General features: G+C 35.4%; 1 protein-coding gene across 2 annotated transcripts in view; it reads left to right on the forward strand.

Annotated features, from left to right (window-relative positions):
- Positions 1–20,606, forward strand: part of TSG101 (tumor susceptibility 101) — an 89,420-nt gene that overhangs the window by 55,398 nt on the left and 13,416 nt on the right. Inside the window, exon 8 of one of the 2 annotated variants that reach the window (XM_074230147.1) lies at positions 2,448–16,247. The exons of the other annotated variant lie outside the window; for it this stretch is intronic. Coding sequence (XP_074086248.1) covers positions 2,448–3,028 — 581 coding nt within the window. The 3' untranslated portion in view covers positions 3,029–16,247. Of the gene's footprint in view, positions 1–2,447; positions 16,248–20,606 lie in introns of those variants that run through there. 2 annotated transcript variants of the gene reach the window in all.

Below are 20,606 nucleotides of genomic sequence, written 5' to 3' on the forward strand. Positions count from 1 at the left end.
ATTTTTGTGTGATATTTTTTTAAAATCCATTTTATAGCCTGAAATAAAAATTGCTTGAAACATAAAACTTTTCTTTCATTCAGAATATTTGTAAATTGCTTTCTATGCCATTGTAGCTTGTGAATATGTTAGAACTGCCGAAAATATCTGAACCTCCTCCTCTTCTGTATTATTTGTAACACAAATGTGATTTAGGCATTAAAATTTTAATGACTTGGTGTCTTTTTCTTTTAAATATGATCTTGGACCTGCTTTACCTATTTATTGTTTTATAGCACAATTTAAAAAGGTTTACTAGGAATTACAAGGTAAATGGGAGTTTCAATAACATCTTCATCACTGATTCATTGGCCTTGGCAATATTCTTATCCTTTTTTCTGGGTTCTCCTTCAATATATCGGGGTCTGTAATTTCTCAGTGTGTACTGCCTACTTCAGTATAAGTCACAGCCCTTCTACAACAGTAGGTGGGTGGGCAATTTATTACTTTGCAGCCAATCTGAAGATGAGTGTTTCTAAGATGTCCTCATACAACAGACACAGTCCATACTAAATCCTTAGCTTGATCCTTTCTGGTTTATATTCTGGTGAAATAGCCTTTGAGAACTTAGGGTCATTTATAGCATTATAAGTCATTGAATTTAGATGTTGATCTAATAAAGTTATAGTAATTAGTAAATGTTTGAAGTATCAGTGCAATATTATATTGTAACATTTGTCATTTGGGGAAGAATAATTCTATGGTAAACCAAAGGGCTAGAGATTGAGAGGTAAATTTGATTTAAGTGAAACAATTTCAGAAATAGATTAAAATGGGTATGTCCAACCTGTGCTCTGGTATGAGTTTGTGGTGTGAGTTGCATTGTGTTCATGAATGGGTATTGAATTCTATGGGATTTTGTTTCGTGGCCCAGTCGAACTGAAAAGTTGGATGCTCCTGAATTAAAGCAGTTGAGGCAGGAATTTTAAGGCTAAAAACCAATTTCACCATTTTTTGAGCATCAGGCATTGTGGTAGATGTCTGTCTGTAATCCTGCTGCTAGGCAGGGTGAGGTAGATTGTTTCATTCAAGAGGATGAAAATTGTGGGACTGCACTAAATATAACCCCAGGCTTCTTAAGGAGAGGGGAACCAGCCCAAATCAAATGGAATGGGGACATGCCCCTAAGTTGCTGCTGCACTTTAAGCATGGGGGAGATGGGAAAAGTCAATCTCACAAACAAAAACCCACCCTGTTTTGAAAGGAATTTAGGATATCTTGTAAATAAATTGTTTTCTTTTTTCTGATTTTTCTTTACTGTAGAATTTTGTTAGTTTTAATGTGCTGTATTAAAGCAATTTAATTATACTTTAAAATTGATTGGAATAAAGAATAATAGAACTGTGGAAGTATATTTTGAATATTAACATGCACAGATAGCTAATTACTGTATGTACTTGATGCCATGAAAATAATCAGTGATTTATAGTTCTTTTTGGTGTGGTTGGAGATGCCAGAAACCATATATGTTTTTGAAGGAACTATTCCGAGGTGCCTGTGGCTTCTGATAAGACTACTGGTCTTACGTGTCTGAACTGGTGTTGAACTAAAAGGACCTCTTCTTTTTATTATCTAAAATCAAGCTGTTAAGACTACTAAAGGGATGCAGTCTGTTATCTGAGGTAGTAATACTGAGAGCTGTCTTTGGAAGTGAGCTTTTGGGCTCAATGTTGAGGGTTCATTCTATGACCCCCGTTCAGTGAAATTTTTAAAAAGCATTCATAGAGGACCAAGTGGTTATTTCTAGCATTTCTTTAATAGCTTGTACATTGCCTGAGCAATAAGTTCCCACAAGTCAAACTCACATTTACAGCACCAACTTTTGACTTTGTAGAACAATCAAGAGTTGGCTGGGCCTTGAATGCAGTTGTTTGGTAAAGTAGTTATCACACTTGGTGTGATGAACCTGACTGGGCGGTTGGAATAACACTTCAATAAATTTGTTTTGTTCTTTTGGGGATGGGGAAATTTATCATCTATGAATAATCTTTTCCCCCCAAAGTCATTGTAAGATCAAGTGTGTTTTAGGACATCATCCTTGCAGGTGACTACCAAAAATGTATTCCACTGGAAGATCAGCCATAAAGGATGTGGAACTTGGATTACTTTCCTTAGATTTTCTATCCAGTGCAGGCATTGTTTACCAGCAAAGGCATCTGAAGGAAGGTAAACTTTTCTTGATACCTGTGGATGAAACGTAAATAAAATTTAAGTTTATACTTCTCCAGATTATGTAATGTATTTTTTAAAAAATGGGATTCTTTAAAAATAAAAAAGATTGGGAATTCAACTTTGCCAAAATATAGAAGAAAATAAAATTATAAACTTAGCACTACTAGACCACGATCACATTAAAAAGATTTGAGTTCAGGAGAAAACATTAATACTTGTTTGTGTTCTCTTAATAGCAGATTCCAGAAGAAAGCAGAAGCAGGTATGGATTTGTGGTCATTCGTATGTTTTCTGGGCAGAAAAACGGGCACTCAAGAGAAGCTTTGGTCCACAGCTGGGCATTCGAGTGGAGGATGCCAAACTCCACTGGCTAGGAAAGAGTGGCATGATGTGGGATCAATTAATACCCACCTTGATTCATGCTCGGCGGCATCTGCCAGATCCTGATGTGCTGGTGATACACCTGGGTGGCAATGATCTGGGAGCAATAAGATTGTTGGATATTATGATCCGAATTAAGAAAGATTTAGGATTTATCAAGCAAATGTTCAAGAACGTCATTATAGTGTGGTCCAACATTGTGCCCCGAAAAGCATGGAACCAAGAAAAACCTCAGAAGGTTATGTATAAATGTATGAAGAGGGTCAATCTAGAAATGAGCAACTTTATGAAGACCATCGGAGGATGCGTTATCAAGCATGACACCCTCATACCAGCATCTCCAGGTTTATTCCATCTAGATGGTGTCCTTTTATCAGAGAGTGGTACCGATGTCTTCAACCTGGATTTACTTAGTGTTTTGGAAACTCTGATTTAAACTGAGGGAATTGGGGGTGGGGGGGTGGGGGGAAAGAAAGGCTAAAAGGAGCACTTCTGGTCTGGGAACCTGACCCACAGTAGGAAAATGTTTGGACATCTCAGGAGGAATTTTCACTAAAACAAGGGTAACTTTTGCCCTTGGAGAGACTAGTATGCCTACATCATATCTAAAGGGACAGTTTTTTGGACTTATTTAATTCCCTGAAGGGATAGTGGTGCTTCTGGCCAAAATGGCAGAAAGCATTGATTTCTCCTTTGTTACAGTGGAATGCTGTACCCAAATGAAAAGTTGTGTTTTCTAAGAGGACCTGTTTGATATGATTTTTTAAAAAAAAATTCTTTTCTTTTTGGTGTATGAAGTAATGCTTGTAATTTATTTAAAAAGATACTGTCAAATAGGTTAGGCCTCATATTTTTTACATACAGATCTTTTTGATATGTCCTGAGTTAACAAATAACTACCTGGTGTTGGAAACCTATTTTTGAGTGTCCTGAGACATATGGTATCTACTTTTTATAATTTCTTTTTGACACTAAACATAAAGTTTGTTTCTTTACCATATGTCCTCTATTCCAGTTGCATAATCCCCTCTCCCTCCCCTGTTTCTGACATAACTTTGGGACTGGGTTTTCTTTTGTTTTGTTTTGTTATTCACCAGTATAACAATAATGGCATTTAAGCTCTGGCAATAGAGTATTGAGAAGTCACATTTGTTTTTTGGATCAACCCTATACCATTTGTGTCTCCCATAGTGATGTTTCATGTGTGCCATATACATTACATATGTAATTTCTCTAGTTAATAGGCCCACATTTTTGGTTATTTGAAACTATATTACGCTATTGAAGATTTCTTGCACAGTGACCTTGGTATCCAGTATTTTGATTTATGCTTTCCAAGACAAATTTTTAGGGCCCAAATCAAATTTTACTTTCTGACAATATTAAAATCATTTAATTTAGCCACAAGCGTTTAATGCTGTGCTAACCAAAATCATATTTGTGAAATGGATTGTATATTTTTAATGTACTAAAAGGTTTAAACAAAATAAAACTAATTTTAAAAAGAATTTAAAGTATAACCCTTGAAAGCTCTTTCTATCGTCTAGATTGTATTGTAAAATAATTTGTTGCTTTTTATTTCTTAATTTGCCCCTATTTAGTGACCGATGGAAAATGAATAAACTACTTTCTTAGTTTAAGGAGATAGAGTAGCATTATGGACAATGCAATCCTAATATAGCTGTTAATATGTTTAAATTTTTATGAAAAGTTCCTTGTGTTCTCTTACTAGGGGAGCAAAAGAGGAAATAATTTGAATATAGTTGTACATGTCTTATTTTTAACCACCTCGTATCTTGAAAATGAGGCAAAAGAGCACTGGATTTGGAGTCAAAAGACCTGGGTTCAAATCTTGGCTCTACTAAATGCTGCTTGTGTAGCCTTGAAGGAGTCCCTTAACTTCTGAATTTTCATTTTCTTACCTGTAAAACAAGGTGGTTGGAATAAATGATCTTTAAACACACTTCCAGCTCCAGCTGTGTAAGTTCTATGATCCTACGAAGGGAAAGTGTCTTGCAGGAAATCTGGCATATGAGAGTGGAGAGCCAGTGTCAAAAATTTGGGGAAAAATAGATGCATTCTGCCCTTAATTCTGGTCCAATTTCAGAAGGTTGTATACATGACTACAATCAGTACATATTTTTACACTGCAGATAGTTGTAATAGCAAGCCTATAATATGGATACAGTGTGATTTTTGTGTGATGCTGCTTGATAGTAGTGAGAACATTGCAATAGGGTTTGTGCTTATGCTCAGTTTTTTGAGTAGACTTTTGGAGAATCTAGCCGTAGTAGTCATCTGGAGTAACATAATATTCAATTGGTAGCAGTTATGTTTAACACATGACAGATTACTTTGGACACACTGTGCTTAACATGGTATTTCCAAACAAAAATGTTCTGTGGCAAAGTTCTTACAGAGCACCACATTTGGATATGTTTATGTGAAGCAGTGTTTGAATATAATTTGTATAAGTGTAATATATAAAATTAAGGGCTGTGGCCTTTACAGTTTGGTTATTGTGTGGTTTGTTGATAAATGCATGGCATGGAACAACATGGTCTCTGGACTTCTGCAGTAAGATGTTGTAAATGGAAATTCTGGTCCATTGAAGTGGACATTTGCACAACTTCATCTGAAACCACTTTCTAAATATATATATATATATATATATATATATATATATATATATATATATATATATATACCTATCTAGATTTTGGATTGTAATGATGTAATTTTCAAAAGTCACTTATAAAGGCAAGTAAACTAGTAAGTAGTAGAGATGGATGATACAAGAATTTTAGTAAGTGATTTTTTTCATTGTAAGTGATTTTTTTCATTGTTAAAAGCTTTAAAGTGTCAGGTTATGAAGAAGGACTATAAATGTTAGAGTTGAATACTTAAGAGAAAGCAAAGAAATTGAACATGCATAGAAATTATTACCTGTTTTATTTCTCTAGAGGCTAACAGCTAGGAAACATTATGAGGTTTTCTTGTCTTGTTTTGTCAAATGGTTGTTCTTCCTTCTCCAACATTCCTGGATATAATGAGCTTGGCTTACAGAAACTGTCCTTCCAGGATGTGCTACCCCACACATGTACACCGGGGGTACGCTAGTGCACATCCTCTGTGTGTGCATATGGTTATGTCTGTGAGCTTCTGACTTCCTTTGGGAATACCTGCCTCATCATCAGGGTAAGTAGCACTTTCCTGTAATATGGGGGAGTCAGTGATTCAAAAGGGAGTGGAGATAGAGATATTAATGAATTGGCTAAGAATATAAGCTCTTTTTATTTTAACAAAGATGCCAGATTTTAAAAATCAAAATGACTACTGCATACTCAATTAGTACTTAAAATACCTTCCTTACTATATTATTTTAATATTCTTTTTCAATAGAATGAAAATGGGGGATCTTCTGATAATGCTGGTTCTGTCCTATTGAAAATAAGGTAGATAAACACCAGTCTCCAAGTCAGTTATTGGTAAGGCTAGCATGTAACCCATAAAAGGGTCTCTTAGCCACCCCAGTAAGTCAAAAGACCTCAAAATGACAGCTGAAAGATCATTTTTGTAGGAAAAAAAATAGGAGCATCCAAAGATTAGAAGGCAACCTCATAAATGAGGAAAACAATATGATTGGTTACAAAGTTAAAAGTGTCATAGACATGAGGAACGTATAATTATAGACATCAAGAATTCAGAGCTAGCAACAACCTCCTTTCATCTTGTTGGCTAGGAAATTGATGATAGATTGAGCCCTGTTACTTTAAAAAATTAAAATGATTTATTCATTTAATTGTGCAAGAATGACTAGTGGTTGTTGATATATCCTCTAACTGGTGGTATAGAGATAACAAGTTTCTTTCCATTAGTGATATGTCTAAGTCAGCTCATTTAAACTTAACTCAGAGAGGAAAATTGGTCATTACAAGAAAACTGAACTTTTAAACTTCTGAAAATAATGTTAAAGACAAAGGAATGTGATTTTAGATAGTTATGCAAAAATGGTGATTGTAATGGTGATTGTAACAATAGAATCAATTATAAAATCGAATCAGAATCATTTTGATTTCCTCAATTCCCTGTCATTATTTCAATAGAAACACATTTATTTATTTCTTTCTAAGTCATGAGGTAAATTGTTGTGTCCTATTTCCTAGGAAAATTGAGTTCTTTGAGAAGTGCTATTCCTTAAGATGGGGGCCTTTTAAAAAAGGAAATTTGCCTCTTTCAGGCTCTTTGTTTACTTTTTCCTTGTTTAAGGCAGTTGAAAGTATTCATTAGTCTGTTATATGAACATTTTTGACTCTGGTACTTAATATACATCTGCATTTTTTTCTTTGATTTCTTTTTGTCACATTTGCCCAGTATTTTTACACTTGTTGTGATCAAGTTTTGTTGGTGTTCTTGCTTGCAGAGTTGTTAAATTGTTGACATTTCTTTTGCTTCAATGTCTCAGATTTTGTCCATTATATTTTGTAACGAACCATTTTTAATGCTTAAAAAACATAACTAGTAGTATTCACAACTCTGAATTCAATACTTTGATTTCTTAGAGAGGATAGTCTGTGTATATTCATGGGGTCCAATAACTACTACTTTTCTTCAATAAAGAATCTGAGAAAATTAATCTTAAAAAGCTTTTATTCAGAGCTCAAAGACAGCTGTCATCCTCTTGTCTTCCTCTCTCCCCTTCTAATGAATAAAAAGGTGACTTTAATTCAATTTCTAAGCATACAGTAATTGCTTGCTCGTTTATTTTTTTTTTTTAGTTTTTAGATCGCTATTCGGTTTTGACATAGGCTGTGTCAAATTCTCAATTATTTTAAAGAAACAAGTTTCATTTCAGATTATGTAATTTTTATTGTGCCCCCCATTATGAGTCAAGCACTGGGCTGGGAGTTGGGGATCATTATGAGATGAATACAGATAAGTTTTTTTAAATGTATACAAAGTATTTTGGTCAGAGGGAGCATTAACAACTAGAAAAATGAAAAAGCTTTTGTAAAAGGCAAACTTAAGGAAAGTTTTTTTTTTATATTTTTTTTTTGTTTCAGATTTTATACTCCTTCCCTGATTAATCATGTAAAATATTTTGTACAAAAAGATTCAAAAGGGGCAGCTAGGTGGCACAGTGGATAGAGCATCAGTCCTGGAGTCAGGAGGACCTAAGTTCAAATCCAGGTTCAGACATACAATAATTAACTAGCTGTGTGACCTTGGGCAAGTCACTTAACCCCACTGCCTTGTTAAAAAATAAAAAGAATGGAAGTGAAAATATCATGCTTCATTCTGTATTCAAACAATATCAGTTCTTTCATTGGAGGTGGAGAGTATGCTTCTTCATTTCTGAGAATAGCTAAGTCATTCTCAGTTGTACATCAAACAGTTGTTCAATTGTTTCCTTTACATCACTCCTGTTTGTCATTTCTTATAACACAATAATATTCCATTATAGTCATTATACCACAGCTTGTTAAGTCATTTCTCAAATTGATCTGCTATAAATATTTTTTTACCCTTTTTCATATCTTTGGTCTAGAGAGTCTCATCCAGCAGTAGCTGGATCAAAGTTCTCTTTGGATCATAATTCTGAATCAGCTCAGAACTCCAAACAGTACATTGCTGTCCCAGTTTTGTCTTATTAGCCAATCTGATAGGTATGAGTTGGTACCTCAGAGTTTAATTGGCATTTTTCGTAACATTTTTTCATAGGATAATAGATAGCTTTCATTTCTTTATCTGTTCAACTACTTTATCAACTGGGGACTCTAATTTTTATAAATTAGACTCCATTCTCTAGATTTAAGAAATGAGGCCTTTAATCACAGTTATTTGTTGCAAATATCCCCCTCCAGTTTTTTGCTTTCCTTATAATTTTGGTTGTGCAAAAACTTTTTAATTTTATATAGTCATATTTCATTATTTTACATTTTGTGATGCTTTCTATATCTTGTTTAGCGATACATTCTTCCCTTATCCATAGTGCTGACAGATAAATATGTGAATCATGTACCCATTTATCTTGGATATGCTATGTGAGATGTTGGTCTATACCTAGTTTCTGCCATACTGTCTTCTAGTTTCTCCAGCAGTTTTGAGGAAAGTCTTGAAAAGAGCTTCCAAGAAGCGGAAGGAAAAAGAAAACATTGCTGGCATGAGACACAGTGTGTGAAAGCAGAAGCAATAAGAGGGGAAGAACTAGCATGAATGGAGACCTTTACACAGATCAGTTTGCCATATCCATTGAGGGATTAGAGAGGCAATCAGTCTAGTGAGATTGCTGTCAGGCCTTGAGAGATGAAAATACCAAACAGGGGTTTGTGTTTTATGCTAAAACCCTTAAAGAACCACTGGATCTACACAGTGACCCTGGAGGTTTTCAGAATATTCATTTGGTGGGTATATAAAAGTTGCACTGGAAAGGGAGGAGTTAAGGACTGGAAGACTCGAACTGCATTAGAGCAGGGGAAGACTCGAACTGCATTAGAGCAGGTGATTTATCCCGAGTAATTCATGATCAGAGCTATAAGAGGTGAGGGAAATGATGTGACAAGAACATAGACCTGGACTTGGCCTGTTTGAACAGAGAATGGGTGGGAGTCTGTGAATAAGCATCGTGAGCACCTGCTATAGGCTCTCCAGGAGTTGATGTTCTGTGGGGAAGGCAATGTATGCCTGTATAGAGACATCAGTAAAACATAAGACAATTTGGTGAGGGGAAGGGACAGTGTTGGCTACTGGATCTGGATGATCTGGTTGTGGACCAGCAAGGACTTGGGAAGTTTTTATTTAGTTATTTTGAATTTTCCTTTGGGGCAGTGATTTTGTGGATGCAGAGTTGTCTTTTTGTTACAGAATCTGTTGTAGATAATTGGTTATTGTTGGTAAAAAATAATCCTGAAGTGCCTGTGTATGATAATTATGTGCTTGGTACAAAGTTAAACATGAAATAGCCCCTGCCCTCCAGAAGCCTACATTCTATAACAAATATGTACAGAAAATATATGTTAAAGAAATATATACAAAGGACCTTTAGTGATAGTAAGCATAGAGACATCATCAGGAAAGATTTTGTGTAGGAGAGGTGCATTTGAAGGAAACTAGAGATTTTAAGAGGCAGAGATAAGAAAACAAATATATTTCCAGCCTGCTGTGCAAAAGTGAAAAGATGAGAACAATGAAAAAATACAGATTTCCCCAAAGCAGGGGAAACACTGCAAAATAAGACTGGAAAAGGGTAAACTGGGGCCTGGACTTGAACTGCTGGAAGGAGTTTTTATTTGATGCAAGAGGTAATAGGAATTTTTGTGGGGGATGGAAGGGGAGAAGGAGTTTGACCAGGAAAATGACATGGCCAGATTTGTTCCCAAGAATATTACTGTACAAAAGGTTGATGGAAAAAGTAGAGACTGGAGGCAAAGAGAGCAATTAGGAAACTGTAGTAGGAAAAGGTAATTTGATGTCCTCAACCTGGGATGTTGACCACATGAATAGAGAAATGGGCCAGGTGCCAGGATTGTTATGATGGAGTTATCTACAGTGCTTGTCAACCAGTTAAATGTGTGGTCTGAAGGAACAAGAATTAAAAATGACTCTTGGCTGTGTATCTGGTGGGACAGTGAGTCCTCAACATTTCTAGTCTTGTAATTCTTTAATTAACTTTACAAAAATTCCATGTAGCCTGTCCTATAGTAGTCAGCAAATGTAGTAGTCAGCAAATTTAGTGGTTGGATTCTAGCCTGACCTTTAAGTGAAGTTTTGGTGCTAGACAAGTTTCTCACAGTCATCCGGTGCAATTTGTCTTTCTGTTGGTTACTAAGAAGGAACAGCATAAGGTCACTAATGAAATCAAACCCTGCATGGGGAAAAGGTCAGTCATTGGACTGTGGCACTATGCCACAACTCTCCTTAAAAGTTGAGCTAATTATGTCCATGGTGTCACATTTTATAGGGTCTTTTCTTAAATAAAATAAAATGTTTAACTGAATTGTTTTGTAATTTTTCCTTTAGGGTATGTGAATTTTTAATAATTTTGTATGCAAATGTCTAGTTTTGTTTTCTATCTCATGAACTTTGACCTTTGTGGGCTAAATAGCTACTGCTTCAACTTAATTTGATGTATTCCATCATAGTGGTATTATGATTCTGGTTTTGGATTGTTACATTAGCTATCAGTGTGGTGCTGGTAAAGTAGGGTTTTGTTTACAACCAAAAAATGGCATGTTTCAGGATTTTCATGTTAATTTTTAAGAATTAGCACTAGATTATTTGAAAAAAAAATTATAGGACTGAAGCAGGGTTGGCAAATTGCCAAGGGGACTAAGTCTGGAGGGTTGGCAAATTGCCAAGGGGACTAAGTCTGACCTTCCAACCTGCTTATTTACATTTGAAAGTCAAGAATGATTTTTATATTTTCAAATTTAATAAAAATTTGTTTTAAAATGGAAAAGTTATTTTTAGTTGCATCATTCCTGATCTGTAATATAAACTAACAAAAAACTAAAACCTTTATTTCTTAAGAATGTCAAGTGACTGAAAACCAGGAAGAGAGTTGGGGGTATGGGGGTATGATGAGAGAAATAGTATTAGTCAAGTGATAAAAGAAGAGCTATCTGAGCTGATTGCTCTCTTTAAATGGAGGTTTAGATAAAGTTCATGGCCCCACCCTTGACTCAGAAGGGCAAAGCAGGATGATGAGGTAGAATTTCAAGGCTGATGTGATATTTTGCAGGGTAGTAAGGTCATCCCAATAATGAACTCTCCTGGGGCTTTGTATAGTCAGAAAAGTCCCAAAGTAGTATATCCTATAAGTAAGCAATAAGGCCTTTTGGATTTTGTGTTACCCTGCTTTTTCCTAGGAAGAAAAGCCAAATTGAATACAATCATGGAATCTTTAGGTAGGATCAGTGGTAGCAACATCTAGTCCAACCTATACTTGAAGCAGGAAGCTACCATATTCTTGTCAGCAGTTATGTACTTTCCATTTCATTATATATATAAGCTTTCCATCACACTTTTTTAGATAGCTATGATTGATAAGAAATTACTTTCTTTATATTAAGCTGAAATCTCCCTTGTGAAACTTAAACCTACTGTTTCTAGAGCCAAAGTAAAAGAAATCCAATCCCTCTTTGATGATTTGACCTTTCTTATAAACAAAGACCAGCATCATATATATCATCTTCCCAGGTTTTCAGGCAGCAGTATGTGGTAGGAAGAGTATTGGACATGGAGCCAGGGACCTGCATTCAAAATTCTGATATCAATTATTGACCTTGTATAAAACTCAGTTAATTTCTCTGAGACTTAGTTCAACTTACTTTATGAGTTGTTGAGAGAAATGCTTTGTAAAAGTATTTTATAGATGTGAACAGTTATTCTAACCAATTCCCATTCCATCATCCTGTCTTCCTTAGAGCATGATTCAGTATTTCCCTATTATGTGAGATATAGGTTTCCTTTAGGTATTCCAAATTGTGTTGCTACTGTAACTTGCTTACAGATGTGGATTGACCAGGGCAGAGTATTGCCATCTCCTTCTTTACAACTTGTCTGATACAGCTTAAGATTGCATTAGCTATTTTTTAGTTAGTATTACCTACTTCTTTACCTGTGATCCACTAAAAGCACCAGATCAAAGAAGCAAAAAAATTTGGATGAGAACAGGGATCTGAGTTCAGTTGGTATGTAAACAAGAATCTCTTCTAAATCATACTTGACAATTGCATTTGTTTAAAAATTGCTAGTGAGGGGGCAGCTAGATGGCACAGTGGATAGAGCCCTGGCCCTTGAGTCAGGAGGACCTGCGTTCAAATCCAGCCTCAGACACTTAATTACTTAACTTGTATGACCTTGGGCAAGTCACTTAATTCCATTGCTTTACAAAAAACAAAAACAAAAAAATTAAAAAATCTCTCTGAAGGAGGCCCAGGCCTTTTCCTAACTGTTGCCTAACCATGTCTTTTCTCCATCCTCTATATCTATGATCAGGTATTTAATTTTTAGTCTTAAATATACAACTATTTAATTGTATCTTAAAACTTTTGGCCTTTTGCTCTTGATTTTAAAAATCTTCTCCAATTCTGATTTTTGTATAAGATGTTAGTTATCCCATCATAATGTCACCTGCAGATTTCATTTTCATGCATTGTTATGTCATCTTCATTCATAACATTAATGAAAATTTTAATGATGAAAAAATATTAGAGGGAAGTATGATACAAAAAAAGTATTACAGATTTGGAAAAAAAACTTTTTTTAATCACTCTGAGAGCTGTAAAAATGAGGGGTTTGGACTAGATGATCTCCAAGATCTCTTCTATTTAAAAATCTATGCTGCTTATATGCTGGGTCCTTTATTGAATACAATGTGGCCAGGAACACATTTTGCCAAAGGTTTCCCCTCAACTTGTTTTTATAACCATTTAGCTTTGTGTTATTGGGGTTTACCTTTTTTTTTAGTTTTTTTTTTTTTTTTTTTTGCCAGGCAAATGGGGTTAAGTGGCTTGCCCAAGGCCACACAGCTAGGTAATTATTAAGCGTCTGAGACCAGATTTGAACCCAGGTACTCCTGACTCCAGGGTTGGTGCTTTATGCCCTGCGCCATCTAGCTGCCCCGTGTTTACCTTATTTCACAATCCACCTCACTGTACCAGGGTATCACCAAATCTTTTCCCAGAATCTACACTTAAGGATTTTTCATGATTGTTATTGTTAGAAGATCTTAGATTTAAAGCTGGAAGGGACTTCCAAACTCAAAAGAATCCTGGTCACATGTTGACTTAGATAATGTTGTACTGGTTTTTTCTTAGATGGTTAAAAATTTCCAAATTGTATTTTAAGGATTTTTCATGATTGTTATTGTTAGAAGATCTTAGATTTAAAGCTGGAAGGGACTTCCAAACTCAAAAGAATCCTGGTCACATGTTGACTTAGATAATGTTGTACTGGTTTTTTGTACTGGTTTTTTCTTAGATGGTTAAAAATTTCCAAATTGTATTTTTAATATGTTAGGGAGCGATTTTGTTTGACTTAGATAATGTTGTACTGGTTTTTTCTTAGATGTTTAAAAATTTCCAAATTGTATTTTAATATGTTAGGGGAGCGATTTTTGTTGGATTAGGGTCAGAGTTTGGCACCTCTGGTCTAGTCCACCTTTAGAGGAGAAGAAAAATAAAGTTGGGAGCTTTTAAAGCACTTCCCCAAAGTCACAGAGGTGAGCGTCAGAGATAATAGGAATTCTTCTAAATAAAGCATTTTTCACATTGTACGCAAAAGATCTTTATGCTTTTATAAATTGATAGAATGTTGTTAGAATAGGTATTTTTTCTGAGACAACAAGAATCCTATTCTTAAAACTTTATAATTCTTTATTGATCCTCCCATTGAATACCAGGATGGGTACTATGATGATAATAGATATTTATATTTGATTTTAGACTTTCATGAAGAACTTTTTTGAATCCAACATATGTTTTGTAAGGAAATGAGAATCGATGTGGAAAAACTACCATTGATCAACATAGGAACATTTTATTTCCTAAGGTTTAAAATGAAATTATTAATGAAAGTCAATAAGGAAATAACAATACAAAATATCCACTTTAAAATATCCACTTTAAGCTTTCCTGAAATTTGTGTGTGTAGAATTACTTACATTGTGTAGCTACTATTTAAAGAACAGACGTTCTAAGGACAATTCTTTTTTTTTCCCCCCCATCGTTGGTCAAAATACTTTCCCATTATGGGATGTCTTTCTTTGAGGAAGAACTGTTTGGGATTTCTATAAATTACTAGATTATACCTGTGGTATATAGATACATTATCTTCTATTAATGACCAAAATGGAAACTATTTGAAAAGAGATTAGAACTCAGGTTATAGAGTCTGTAAATAGGTTGGTACATTTATCCTACTTTATGGTATGTATAATACACTTTGTTTTTTCTCTAGTTGCTTCACGTTTTGCTTTAGTTTTTGAGAACGTTTTGATCTTAGGATAAAGTAGCATAACTTATAAGCTTAATTCCATCTTTCCACCAAAATACCATTTCTCACCTGATATGAAATAAAAACAGAATAAAATTGGTCAGTAATAAATGCCTGGAGGTTTTGGGTTTTTTTTTTTAAGGCAGTCAGGGTTAAATGACTTATCCAGGTCACATAGCTAGTAGAAGTCTGAGGTTAGATTTGAACTTATCCCTCCTGACTCCAGGCCTCCACTGCACCACCTCACTGATCCATGGACATTGTCTTTTGTCTCATTGTTACCCCTTAATTCCCTTAATCTCTAAGCTATGAGCCTTTCATTGGAAACTCCAACCCCCCTGATAATTTTGAATTTTTAGATAGTTAATGGCAGTTATTTTGGACCCGTCCTACATTTGGTGAAAGTATGTCTTGAAGCTATATACAAGTGTGTTGGGGGTAGAGGGGAGGGTGCCTTGGGAGACCAAAGCAACCTGAGTTAAGATTCATGGCAGTGACATGTAATAGACCATAGTCAAGTATTTAATCTCTGAAAGCAATACAAATAGAATAATATTTAAAATAGAATAATATTTAGAAAAGCTCCGCCATGGAGTTCCTATGAAAACAGTACTTTGAGATAGCAGTGTGGCCAGATTTGAAACACATAATTTTCAGCCACACTTTCAGAATAATGCTCCCAGGCCAAAAGTCACCTTTCAACTCTGCTGAATTCCTTTATTATGGTCTGCAGGGTGGAAGCCCTAGGGAGAAGAGAAAGCCAGAGAGAGACCTGCCTCTAAGAGCTCCAGGCTAATGGGAGCCTCCAACCTGTGTCCCTCAAGAGTCCCCTCCAAGGGGCTTCCCTCTCTAGGGGAAGGGGGATGCACATTCACTGTGGCCTTCAATGTGCCAGAGACCAGGAATGCCACAACAAACAGGAAACTGTATCCACAAGCATCCACTCTGCTTGGAGAATAGAACCATGTTCACAGTAAGGAGGAGGAGGGAGTGTGGGGAAGAAAGGAGGAAAGTCACCAAGTTAATAGATGACACCTGAACTGATGTGCAAAGACCCAGAGATAGGCATGCTAAGTTTGAGGTACAACTTAACTGGATATGAAAGGTGACGGGGGACAGCAAAAGATAAAAACAAGGGTCAAGGGGAGGACATGACAGTTCTTTTGATGACACTAGTGATAAAATAGGAAAGTCAGTCCACGAGTACTGATCAAGTATTACTATATCTCAGAGATTGGACTATATGCTGGTGATATCAGAAAGTAAAAGCAAATTTTGACGGGGAGGAGATGGCATTCTCAATTAAACACAGATGTAAAGTGCAAGATGATCAGGTGATCATTGGGTAATCTCGGAGAGAACAATTTTATTGGAGCGATGAGCATAGAAACCCAGTTTTGGGATGGGCAAGGGGGACATAGTTCATGAAATTTGAAACATAGGGAGTAGACAGTTGAGGGCAGATAGAGAGGAAAGATTAGGCAATAGCTAGGAGATAAAGAAAAATCAAGGATGGATTAGAGACCTGAATCTTTTGTTTACTAGTATTATTTTGTTTCATTATTATAATATCTTGAAGCAGGGACTATTTTCCATTTAGTATCACAGCCTCTTTTTTAAAAATTAAAGAACAATAGGGAGTGTGGATTTTTTTTTTTGGTAGAGTAAGAAGAGAGGTGTTTTTTGTGTTGGTGTTTTTTTGTATAGAGTAACAAATGAAAGATTGAACAACTTGTCACACTTAGCAATTCTCTTGGTCACCCAAGTGAATGAAGATCTTCATTGCATTTTAACACATTTAGGCTGTTTTGTAGTCATTTCCAGTCAGTCCTTGTGACTGTCTTTGGAAAAAATTAAAAGCCCTTCGGTTAAAACTGTTCTTTACCCTCAAACTTTTAGAGACTACCAACCAAAAATTGGTTGGTTAGCATTAGGGATATGAGAAGATTATAAAATGATAAATTTTATTAGATAGAGATAGGCCTTTTCTTCCCTGTTCTTATACTGCCTTCTACTATTATTTCATTCAGTGTTTTTGATGGTTGAACTCATATGTAGTAAAATATTATATATTTCCCTACCTTCTGTTCATAGATATTCCACATTTATGTGCTTTTTGTGCTAGATATATTTATATACTATATGTGTGTTTTGCTTGTATATAATCAAAAGAAACTCATTTTGACCTGGGTAATAAGCATTTTTTAAAGGTCATGGCTATTCAATTAAGCACATATTTATTAAGTACCTATTCTATCCAAAAAACTAAACTCTTGGCCCCACAGATTAAAAAAGACCCAATTTTCTCAGTATATGACAAGGTATAATAAATAGAAGACAATATTTTGAGCTGAAGTGAGCATGAATGAAGACAGAATCTGAAAAACAGACTCTTAGGAGGATGCTGCTGTCCTCAGCAAATAGAGGATTTTAATAGGTCAAGTTTATGAGGGAAATGATGAGGTCTCTTTTGGACCTGTTGAGGCACATGCAGGAATTCATCATTTAGTAGACATTTGAAGATGTGGAAGAGATTGATTGCATACTGTGGATGGATGGCTGATTCATATGACCATCTAGGACTGTATATGGCCTCCTGTAGATTTGCTAAATGCTTTAGTAAATGAAGCTGAGTTACCACAGAGCTCTCACTAAAATGGAAAATCAAAATATAATGTCTGTTGTTTGAATAAAAACTTTTAGAAGTGAGGTTGGACAGCCCTTCCTGCTCTAGGGTCTTGAGATATACTTTAAGGTAATTAGAACTTGTACCTTCATGACTTCCAGAATTCATCTAATAAGTAGCAGTTATAGATGGGAGAAGAAAGTTGACTGCCAAAGCAGAAGAGAATAGAGGTGGTTTTTTGCTGGTGTTTTAAGAAATTTTCAAAGTGACTGTCATTATCTTTCCCCTTGACCTCCTGGTTCTTTTCAGCCTAGAAAAGAGTCGATAGGAGGAGGGGGGAGGGAAAGGGCACAGGATGAATGTAATAATGTTTTCAAGTATGCATGGGGGTTTCATATACAAATAAGGAAGTTGGAACAGTGGATAGAAGTTGAAGAGGAAAGGCAGATTGGCTTTATAAAAGGAAAAATTTACTAAAAATTATGGGCTACCTTTGGGGAAAAGTGGGTCTTCCTGACTTGAGGTCTTAAAGCTAACTGACCACTTGTGTGTTGTTGAGATGATATTATTCTGGTTATTGGATGTTTGAGAGGCCTTCAGCTCTGAGATTTCTCTTGTTCATGGATGGTTAATCAAAGAAAGTTCCTGGAATTGGTTAAGATAGGAGATTGGAGTTTTCTAGACAGGTAGAATTGGTCTTGGGTCAAAGACTTGTTAATGGAAATGTGAGACTGAATAATAGAATCACCAGCAAGTAGATGACAAGGCTGACTGGAGAACCATTCAGGACTCATAATGAGAAGAGTTAGATTTTAAACGAGCTATCTATGAGCTGCATACAATAAAAGATGTAATATGTTTAGAATGCAATTTTAGGAGAAAGACTTGAACAGGGAAGTTTGGGGCAATAGCAACAGATTTGATTTGGGGGATTAAGAATCGCTTGAGTATTAAATTGGAGACAGAAATAGCCAAGGTTAGAAGGGGGGGGGAGAGTAGTAGGGTATTTAGTGTCAGAGTCACTCATTGGGTTTGAATCTTGCCTATGACATTGAAGGGTCTGTATGACCATGGGCAATTACTTAACTCATCTGGGCTACAGTTTTCTTATCTGTAAGTTTACTTTCTGACAGCTTAGTATGATGCATATTGTTTTAAAGAATGTCTTGAAATTTTAGAAGAGAATTGGGCCTTTCTAAACAAGGCAAAAAAAATGGAGACAAGCACATTGTATAATGATAATTACAGAATTGTATAAGAGGAAGAAATTAGACGGGACTGAGCCTCAGTTATAATGGGAGTAAACTGGAAAAACCTGTGGGTTCTAGTGAAAGAATTAAGGCATCCTTTGCCATGGTATTTATGAGAAGGGTTTGGAGAATTTGAACCTTGAGTGATGGAGACCAGCGGCCTTCAAGATGGTTTAGGAGGGGGTTGAGTGGCTGTTAATTTGAGATGAGAAGATAATTTCATGGTAGGAAAAAAAGTAGCTCTTGTTGATGGTCTCGAAAAATGTTTAAGAAAAATGGATGAATAGTTTGAAGAAATTTAAGAAAAGAATTGATGCTATTAAAGAACATTTGAGTTGTGGACAAATGAATCAATTAAAAATGTGATGGCATTTAAGCTACTCTATAGGAAATTCTTTTTTCTCTATAACCAAGCGCACATACTTGGATTAATTAGGTGCTTGGTGATAAACACAGAGAAAGTATCAGAATAGATAACTTGATGGTGGGGCATAAAGTGGGTATTCAAGAGAAAATAAGAATATGGTAAAGTAACAGCAATATTTTGCAGAGAATGACCGAATGACTAAGTTGATATGAGTGTTATAAATACTCAAATCAACTACAAAGGTCCTATGAAAGATGATATCCACCTCCAGAAAAAGAACTTATAGAAAAGTATGTATGGTGTAGTGTTGTGTATGTGTGTGTGTCTTTAGTGTGGGTTGGCATGGGAGAGAGGAAAACAGTTCAAAACTCAAAATGCAACAAAAAATAAAGATACTTTAAAAAAAATTTTGGCACAATCAAAAGGTCCAACATCAGAAATGGATGTGATTATCATGTAAAATGATGTTATATGTGTGCGTGCTCACATTTAATTTTAAAGTATACAATAGGACCAGTAAAGAGCAAAGAATGATGGAATCAGATAGTAGCTGAACTTGTGATGATCTAAAAAGGAACTGAAGACCTAGAAATTTAGAATAGAATTATATCTGCTGTGCACCAATGATGATGACAAAAAAAGAAGCCTTTGGAAACTGGGATAAGAAAGCTACATTGAAGTAAACAACAAAGCAGTGGTGCCATAATTGTGGAGACTTAGATGCCCTCTCTATAGTTCGTTGTTGTTTTTTTTTTTTGTATTTCTAGATACAACATGTCTAGCAAATTAAAAATTGTAAAAAATTAAGATACTATGGAAATATCTAAACCGAATCTGCTTATATGTATGTGAAAATTAGATGCTGTAAACTTTCAAACAGAGGTAATCATCAACAAAAGGTATTAACCAGATGTGTGACTCTCATGAGATGGCTACAATTTTGGCTTTTCTCCCAGAGGGAGAAGTAATGAACACTGACACTTTCTAGTATTGGCACTATTGGTTTTACTATTTGCAAACAGGAATATGGTTGAAATAAGAAAAATAAACACAAGAAAACCTGGACCACGTGTAAAACACTTTCTGCCTTTAGGGAGATTTTAGCAGCTTAGAGCAGGAAGGTGAAAATCCAGAGCTCAGATTCCAAGAACAGATGCATTTTCAGAAAAATAATTCTTGTTGTGGAGAAAATGTGAATCAAGGAACCAGCATCTACAAAGAATGAGCCCAGGAGCAAGACTAAATGCTTCTTTCTACCCATGTTACATGTGAACCAAAAGTCTTCCCATCATCATTTTTACAAAATACAGGAGAACCTGGCATCTTGGTAAGAACCAGCTTCTAAGTGGCAGTGACTTGGGTGATCCACAGACCTGAGAATGCTGACAAAACCGGGATCTTATGATCAAAATGGGGGCAATAAGGAACATGGATGGAGTTGGCTGAAATAACTTTGGATGACTTTAATCTCTCCTTAGAGAAGATATAAACTGATACTTGGAAAGTTTACACTTAATGGGGATGTATAATGACAATTTGGGTAATTTTTGCAATTTGGACCAAAGTAGTCTCCCCATTAAGTAAAATTGGACATTATATGTAGGTGATAGTAATTTTTTAATCAAAGTGAACATGTTTTATATTAGGTCTTCTAATGAATATTCATATCAATGTATTCATGTATAAACTAGTCTTTTATTTTTTCATATGTAATCTACCAAACTTGATAAATCAAAAGCCATTTAAAAACTAAGTTTTACATTGCTAGCTTGAC

The sequence above is a fragment of the Macrotis lagotis genome, chromosome 3 (genome assembly GCF_037893015.1).
Source record: "Macrotis lagotis isolate mMagLag1 chromosome 3, bilby.v1.9.chrom.fasta, whole genome shotgun sequence".
In the NCBI taxonomy this organism is placed as follows: Eukaryota; Metazoa; Chordata; class Mammalia; order Peramelemorphia; family Peramelidae; genus Macrotis; species Macrotis lagotis.